This window comes from Mus pahari, chromosome 2 (genome assembly GCF_900095145.1).
Source record: "Mus pahari chromosome 2, PAHARI_EIJ_v1.1, whole genome shotgun sequence".
Classification (NCBI taxonomy): domain Eukaryota; kingdom Metazoa; phylum Chordata; class Mammalia; order Rodentia; family Muridae; genus Mus; species Mus pahari.
The window spans coordinates 15,956,845-15,965,479 of record NC_034591.1 but is presented as its reverse complement, the minus strand read 5'-3'; the positions used below and the strand labels follow the sequence as shown (position 1 = coordinate 15,965,479).

The 8,635-nt window shown below is 42.6% G+C and overlaps 1 protein-coding gene across 1 annotated transcript in view; it reads left to right on the top strand.

Moving 5' to 3' along the window:
* Positions 1-8,635, top strand: part of Ccdc146 (coiled-coil domain containing 146) — a 115,025-nt gene that overhangs the window by 95,630 nt on the left and 10,760 nt on the right. Inside the window, exons 10-13 of the mRNA XM_021191084.1 lie at positions 2,513-2,608; positions 3,383-3,553; positions 6,485-6,573; positions 6,669-6,833. Coding sequence (XP_021046743.1) covers positions 2,513-2,608; positions 3,383-3,553; positions 6,485-6,573; positions 6,669-6,833 — 521 coding nt within the window. The remainder of the gene's footprint in view (positions 1-2,512; positions 2,609-3,382; positions 3,554-6,484; positions 6,574-6,668; positions 6,834-8,635) is intronic.

The window sequence follows — 8,635 nt, the reverse complement described above, 5'->3', positions numbered from 1 at the left end:
CTAGTTCTTCTCCTTTTGTTACTATGAGAACTAGTTCTTGGGGTGGAAGCCTCCAGCTCAGGTCCAGCTCAGTTCCTCCAAGTCCTGTGTCTGAAGTGTGTGTGGTCAGCAATCGGGTCTTGTCTTCTTTCCCTGAAAGGCAATCAAGGGCAACAACAATGGCCTATATTGTTTTGGGGTGGAATCTCTTGGATTCCTCTGACCAGCAACTCAAAGGTTTCCCATACCTGACATTTAAGTTTTTGCTAGATGGTCTATGGTTTGGGAGAGAACATTGTCACCCCCAAATACTATAACTTCAGTGAACACACACACAGCATGGATAGATAGATAAGATAGATAGATAGATAGATAGATAGATAGATAGATAGATAGATAGATAGATAATTTTTAAAAATAATGATTCCCTATGGCTTTTCAAACACCAATAGTATCATTTATCCCTCCTTCTTTCCTTTCTCTCTTAGTTGCCCCACCCGCATCCCCAGCTGAGCCTCCACCCCAAGTTTTTCCCATTTCTTCCCTCACAACTATGTCCTACTATTGCCCTTTTTGGAGCCTTTCTCCATGGTGTGCTTTTTGCTTTCCTGATATCTGCAGTTATTCTGAGTGGCACACTCACATCTGAAGATCCTGAGCTAGGTAGGAACTGCAGATGAGAGAGCCTGTGGCATTTGACATTCTGGGCCTGGGTTACCTCACTCAGTCTTTGAACATGAAAAGAGTTACTTTCTGGGGAGTCTTACCCAGGAGCCTTCCCATTTCACTGGCTCACACAGTTGCCTAGCTCATACAGTCACCCTCAGCCTCTGTGATGAAGAAGTCTGAGGACTCCTAGGTACTTGCAACTCAGAACAATTCTGAAGAAATCAGAGGGCTGAGTTTTATAGAGAATTTAACCAGGATGCAACATATACATATAGAATGGTCAATGAAGAAAATAAGCATGCACATACATTGTGTTAGAAGAACACATGCCAGAAATCAAAACTGAGTCCAGTGCATGACTATAGTGTTCATCCTTCACTCAGAATGCTGAAAAGAATCAGAAAGAATCAGCTAGGAGCTTTTAGTTGACAAACTAAGCATTTGTGATCTTCTGTCATCGTTTATAAGATTTCCTGGCCCCAGCTAGCACTCTGAGCTATGACTTCCAGCCCGTGGGAGTAGAGCATGGTGAATGGCTCATCCTAAGTCTATCTGCAGCAGGGGATGCTTGTCGCAGGAGATGCTTGCTTACCTCTCCATCCCATATCAGAGACATGGAGCTCTTCCTCATTGGCATCTCACTTTGCTCATGCAGTCTTCCTAACTATTCAAGGCTACACTAGTTCCCCTTTGCTTTGCTTTGCTTTGCTTATCTGTTCATTAGAAACATGAGAGTTTATATTATTATATAAGATTCACAAGACCATATCTGTGCTTCTTAGCAGCTGCCCATTGTAGATGAGGCCATGAGAATCAGGAAGTACTGGGCACCTGAGGGCACAGATGGTGGTGCTGGAGAAGCACTGAGTTATAGATGACGAACAGGGCACTCAAAGATCCTGTTAGATGACATTTAAACAACCAAACAGGATCTTTCCCAGTTGTGCATACTGGCTTGGGTACAACCCTGGTGACTTGAAGAATGTTGTCACCAGAGGAAAAGAGCCACATCAGGTCATTTACTTTCTTTCATAATTGGGTCCAAAGAAGTCAAGTAGGCCATTATCACTCCAGGGTGACCCTTCCACAGCCTTGGGTGCCTGCCTTCCCTCATTAGCTACTATGGGATTCCTTATCAAATAATTTCCCCCAAGTATTTTCACACAGGACAGAAGTACAAACTAACACAACAAAATCTATAACAGCAAAAATGTAGATCTCAACAACAACAAAAAGATTAAGGAGCTTTTTCTTTAAAGAATTTTAATTTACTCATCAAAGTATCACATTGAAGTAGTGAGTTATACTCATTGTGAACCAAGAACTGGTTTTGTTTGGCATAGTTTCGTAAGTAAATGCAGACTTGATAGTTATAATGCTCTAGCATGAATAGTCCAACACATGCAAGTTCCTCAGTTCCAGAATCATGAATTCAAGAGGCAGCATGGTGTGCTAGAAAGATCACAGGCTCTCTGGCTGACAGTGTGGGGTGCGCCTGCACCAGGAAGGAGGGAAGCATGCCGTTCTCCTTCCCAGACCTCTGAATGCCTCCTGCAGGTGTGATGGATGAGTAAGATTGTGCATCCAGGCCCTCAGATCCCTGCAACAAATTTAGGAGATGGTCAATAAATGTTAGGTATTAAGATTTACTTATAAAGGATACAACATTTGCAGCTAATGAATCATGTAATTTTGGTAGATCTTCATATTATACTTTGCATTGATTTTATAAAGCACAGCCAGAGTGGGAAATCTCTGTAAGATTGGGAATCATGATTTGCCTGTGGTTTGTAATATGTATGTAATGGGATTGGCTCCAGAGACTGTTTTCATCATAGCACCTATTTTACATTTTGATTTCCAGATGGAAGCTATCCCGAAAGAATACCTTTTATTGCCTGAGCGAAGGAAAGAGCTCCACAAAGAGGTTGATCTAGCTAAGAGAAATCTGGCTCAACAGGTTAATATCAGTCATACTTTTACCTCAGAACGGAGAATGAAGTTGTGTCTCAGAAATGCTCCAGAAAACCACATCAAAAGGAGAATACCTAGGGGGCAGGAAGCAGAGGCAGGGGATGGTGTTGGGAAGGGAAAGTATCAAATAATGATATACGTGTTTATGGAAATGCCATAGTGGAACCCATTCATATTTATAATAATATATACAAATAGCATGCATTAATATTTAGAGTAAAATATTACTTATAATGGGCCTGTTTTTTGTTTTTGTTTTGTTTTGTTTATGGGGAGGTTTACTAAGGGTTGAATGCAATGTTCAAGCACACTAGCCAAGTGCTTTACATCCCTGAGTGTACACACACCACCCTCACCTTCAAGTTCATTCTGCCACTGGTTTTTGTTTTCCAAGAAAAAAAAAGGATATGCTTGAAAAAGCAAACCTTTCCCAGGCTATAAGGCTTTCTCAAATAAAAGGCTGTTGATGGCGTTAAAAGTCAACCTTGTTTCATCAATGTCTGTTTTCAAATTGCAAACTTTTGTCAGTCGAGCTACCGTTGAGGTATTTTAAAAACATAATTTTAAACTTCTTCTAGTCATTTAAAAGCACAGCAAGGAGGAGGTCGATGGTGTCACCCCACTCATTCCCACCCTTCAGAAACTAAAGGGAAACTTGGAGCTCAGTCTCTTAATAAACTCAAAAGGAAGAGGCCGTGCTCTGCGCTGACCTGGCTGGGTTTCTTCAGAAAGCGAATTCTAATCCTGTGCTTTTCAAAAGAAATCTCTGTCAGAAGCTGAGGCCAAGTTAGTGGAGCAGCAGATTGCACAGGAGAACAAACTTCTAAAGGAGCAAGAAAGCTTGCGGGAGCTGGTGTTCAACCTCGGGCGAATGACTCAGATCAAAATCGATGAGAAAGAACAAAAGGCTAAGGATTTCCTGAAAGCCCAGGTAACTGACTGCCTTGTGTGACCACCCAGTAATTACTACATGGGTTCAAGGGACCCTCACTTTAATGCATCATTAATTAGAAAGCGGTACTTCCACATTTCCTTCAAATTCAGTGACCAGAAATTAAATTTGGAAAAACAAAACAAAACAAAAACAAAAACAAAAAAAAAAAATGAAAAAAACCAAAAACCTCAGCCTTCAGTTATCAATAGTTAGCAGTCTAGAGGTTAAAAACAAACAATCACAGTGATCAGAGGTCTGAAAGATGTCAACTTCAATAAGAATGGTGTAAGTGACCGTGGCTGCCAGGTGCATAGGCCACAGAGAGAATCTGTAAGTCACAAGCCACAGATTTCACTGTGACTTGCCTCTAGACAACCTAGGAGCAGAGCACTTACAGGGTCGTCAGATGAAATCATACAGACCAGTGCAGGATGCTCTTAGCTACTGCTTCATCCCAGGAGTTCCTCAGAACAAAGTGCCACAAACAGCATCCTAAAGCAAGCACATACACACGCGCGCGCATGCACACATACCCGAACACACACACACACACACACACACACACACACACACACACACACACACGTAACTAACATTTTAAAACTAGACTTAGTTATTCCACAGAAGGGTTGTGTCTAGAGGTTCTTTGTTAAAAGCTGGGATACAGTTCAGTGCTAGAGGCTTGCCTGCGCAAGCTTTGTTCTCTTGCCAAACAGACAGTAAGAGTGTGCACATGCGACGTGTAATCAAGAGGCAGTTGGCACAGGACGACAGCCAGTTAAAGTTTAGCCCAAAAGACACAGTGAGATTGTGTTTCAAAAAATGATAATTCTTTTTTAAAAAAAGATTATGATATGAGATATTACTAAAGCGGACCTTATGCACTTGTCACGTGACCTAGGCATGGGCCATGTATAAGCGTGATCTTTGTTCTCACTCTGAGTGCTTACAAAGAGATGGGATTTTCTCATTCCCCAGAAGGAGCTCACACCTACACAGCACTGATGGGCACAAGGATGAAATATATTCTATAGTAAAGAACAGAGGAGAAAACTTTAACCACACAGACCCCACAGCAACCGGCCAGCTCTTCACACCACGTTCACTGTTTAATTAGACACGCTCACACCTGAGAAGTGAGAATCTCAGAGAACTGAGGGCAGATGAAGCCGAGCAGTCGAGGGCTGATGGTGAGGGTCACTCAACCCACCTTAGACATTCTGGTGTCCATTACAAAAGCCCTGTGGAGCCATGGATAATTGGGCTCACAGAAAACAGATGAGAAAGACCATAGCCTCCCAGGGGGCTCTTAGCTACTGCTTCATCCCAGGATCTGCTCTGAAGAGCAGAGGATGGTTGAGGGGAGCAGCTAAGGTTTGAGAAGGTCATTGCCACCAAAGTCAGGGGCTGGACTGGGGTCACTCTAGAACACTGTTGTCGGAAGCACGGACTGCTGGCTGGGGAGAGTCCACCCCTGTGAGATTTCCTCGTTAGAAAACTTCCCCTCTTTTCCGAAATGTTAGATCTACCAGAGGTGTACTTTGTTATTCCAAGAAAAGAACTGGTCTGTTTTACAAAGCAGTCACATTCTAACAGCTCCAGATAACTGATCCTTATGTTATCTGTGTGTGACTAATCCACATAAGCTGAATTTCATTACTGAATGGGGTATAATAAAACATAAGACAGTTCTCCCTTTTGAAGTATGGAAATCATAAGGGAAAAGTTTGTCTCTTGAGTACTTCATTATTGGGAATTACTCTATGAAACATTATTTGTAGTTAACTGTATTTCCACAAGAAGGCATTGAATCTTATTATTTTATATCATACCTACATCTCTTTTTAAAAAAAAGATATAAGGTGGCTGGGATTGAGATTCACATTGTTGTCACACTCAAGACCGTGTAGGTCCAAGACAGTATAGATGACGCTTTATCTTACACCAGCTTTCTTCTTTGCATGTAACCTGCAGGTTAGCTGTAGACCCCCATTTTCACTGAAAGTTATACAAAATAAAATCACTGCGTATCCATACTGACTTGACAGAACAAGACCAAATAATTTTGCTCTGCCTGCCCCTGATGGAAGGTGACTGAAACTACTCTCTCCCTGGAGTCCTGCCAGCAGACACTCCATCTCCAAATGCTTCCCGTCCCCAAGAAAGCACCCACTAGGCATTTTCTATCTAAAGAGCATCACTAGTACCTACTAGTATAGTGTTGAAAGTACTATATATACATACATATGTATATATATATATATATATATGAATATGACTTTTGAAGGTATAACTGCTTTCTTTTAAATATATTTATGCACAGTTTTACAGCTGGTCTCAGTATGATGCCTATTATAAAGGAAAACACACTACCAAACAAATGAACAGAACTACACTTTAAAACACTGCCTCAGTTTCTCACAAAATGCCAGAGGGTTCAGGTCACGATGTTTGTCACACTTCCTGTAAGTTGACCTCTGTAAGCACAGTGTTCGACTGGCTGGGCAGTGCAGGCTACAGTCACTCCTCCTCAGTAGTCTTCCCCCAATTATCCACCCTGTCTGTGTGGACTCTTTTGTCCTCTCCAGTTCTTCTGGAATCTTAAGTATCCCCTTGTCCTAGTTGATGCGAATCACTCCAGCTGGCCAGGGGGGGCTTAGGAATCTCCTGCTCGCCTCATCTATACAACAAGTTAAGAAGAACTGGCAGATAGGATGGAGTGGGGCTCGGTCTTATCTCATGGCTTTTGAATTTTTGAGTTAGGGTCTTACTATGTATTGCAGGTTGATCCTGAATTCATTTCAATCCTACTTCCTCAGTTTCCCAAATGCTGGCATTACAGACGTGAGCCATCACCCTAGCTCTCTGGTTGTTGTTAGGGTTGTTTGGTTTTTTGTTTGATTTCTCACATGAATTTTTACATTTCAGCGAAGATATTATGAGATTGTTAAGGAAATCAAATCAAAGGACCTTGAAATCAGGCTATACAAGAAGAGAAAGCATGAAATTCATCGGAGGTAAAAAGAATTTGGTAAAAAAGAATCATGATTTAGTTATTTGGGGGAAAGTCTTACTTCCTTTTCAATTTTCAAAAACCATCTCATGTTTTCAGACTCAGAGAATTTGCCAGCTTGTATGATACAATTAGAAATGAAAGAAACAAATTTGTAAACCTACTTCACAAAGCTCATCAGAAAGTAAATGAGATAAAAGAAAGACTCAAAATGTCATTAAATGAGCTGGAAATCTTAAGGAACAGCGCTGTCTCTCAAGAAAGGTAGGAGTTGTAAGCACCCATGCTTGCTTAAGAGGTCCGGGGTTACCTGATAGGCCGGCTGGAGGGGTCACGGCAACACTGAGGCTGTGACAATCTGATTTAGACCAATCAGATGTTTTATACATTTGTCAGAAACAGAACCCAGTGGCAACTTCCAGGATTGATACAATTGCAGTTGCCAGGATACAGTGACATTTGCAAACTTGACAGGGTATTTACTATTAATGCCCGAGACCCAGTTTTCCTGTCAGGCTTCCCTGCTTCCATGACCTCACAGGAACAGGCAGAGGTGAGCAGAGCGTTTGTTTACTGCCTGAGCGAGTGCACGGCCTCTCAGGAACAGGAAGGCGCGTTGTACCCCCGGAGCCTCGAACTCTCACCAGAAAAACCTATGACACGTGCCTCCCAAGCCAGCTAGGCCAGGCCAACTCCACGGTTCTCTGAAGCCTGTGTCCTTCCAAAGCCTTGGCTTCTGTGTCTCTGGCATTCTAGAATATCCTGGTAGTCTTCGGAGATGGGGAAATACCTTGCTGTAGAGGGTGGTTCTGATGCTTCGATTTAACCGGAAATCTGTGTGTACTGACGCCGAAGGTCCTTGCCATCAACTGGTTTTTGATCCATCAATAAAGTTGCCAGTAGCCAATGATACTGAGAATTGTGGGGGTGGAGTAGGATGCAGGGAGAATTGGGGACAGGGCGGGCGTGGGGTGGGGTGGAGGGCAGGGCGAACTAGGAAGAGAAGAAAGGGATACGGTAGCAGCAGGGGAAAAAAGGCCAACCAGCCATGTGAGTTTTAAGGTAAGTGGCCAATGGCCACTTCGGCCAGAAACACGAAGTGATGTAGACAAAAGTACCTGCTCCACCTTGCTTCTCAGGTAACAACCTTGGTATGTGAACACGCTTCCTGTTCTCTACCTGGGAGTCACAGTTTTTAATGAATGCAAAACTTTAATATAAAACTATTTTTACTAATGATGAACTGCTAACTTTCATTGCTCGATTGAGAAATGGAGTAGAAATCTGATATCTGCATTTGAAGTTAGGAGACAAATCACTTCTTGGCTAGCATCCCCTGGTTGTAGGTTTAAGGCATGTGATGTGCATATGGAGAGGCAGGCTACAGCAGATCTGCTAAGACAACGCTTTCTAGACTCAGCTCACAGCTCTGTCCATCTCCGTCTGTAGGACCTTGGGCGAGACACTACCTCTCAGGACTCTTTCTTTATAATCCTCAGCATTAGTGTGTAGAACTTTTTGTTACTACACAATAGTGACAAATGAGTTAGTCTATGTAGTAACATCAGAAATGACACCTGAGAAATTGGAGTCTTGGAAATATATTGTTTACCACATGCCAAGATCTACTGGAATCTCCTGCCCACTTAGTTCCTGATTTCCTAAGACTATATAACTGGATTTTTCTGTTAGCCATCATTGCCCAGATGTTTTCGATAAAGATAATACCAAACACCCTGATTAAAAGGCACGATTGAAAAGGGAAATTTCCTAGTCAGATTCTCACCCAAAAGGAAATTAGAATACCATGTGCCGGCTGTGATACCATCCAGCCTGACCCGTGTTCCTTGAGTGAGTCTGTAGGTCCAATAGGCATTGTCAATAGAAGCAACGCCGTCCTCAGAACTCAGTCTCCTGAGATGACAGAGCAGAAAAAGACCTTTCCTCAAACAAGTGTGACACAGTGGTTGACACAATGACAGTATCGGTCACCTGGCTAGAGGAAGGATCCCACAACAGAGGTGTGTCCTGTGTGGTCCTGGGAGAGCATTGCTCTTCAGACATCT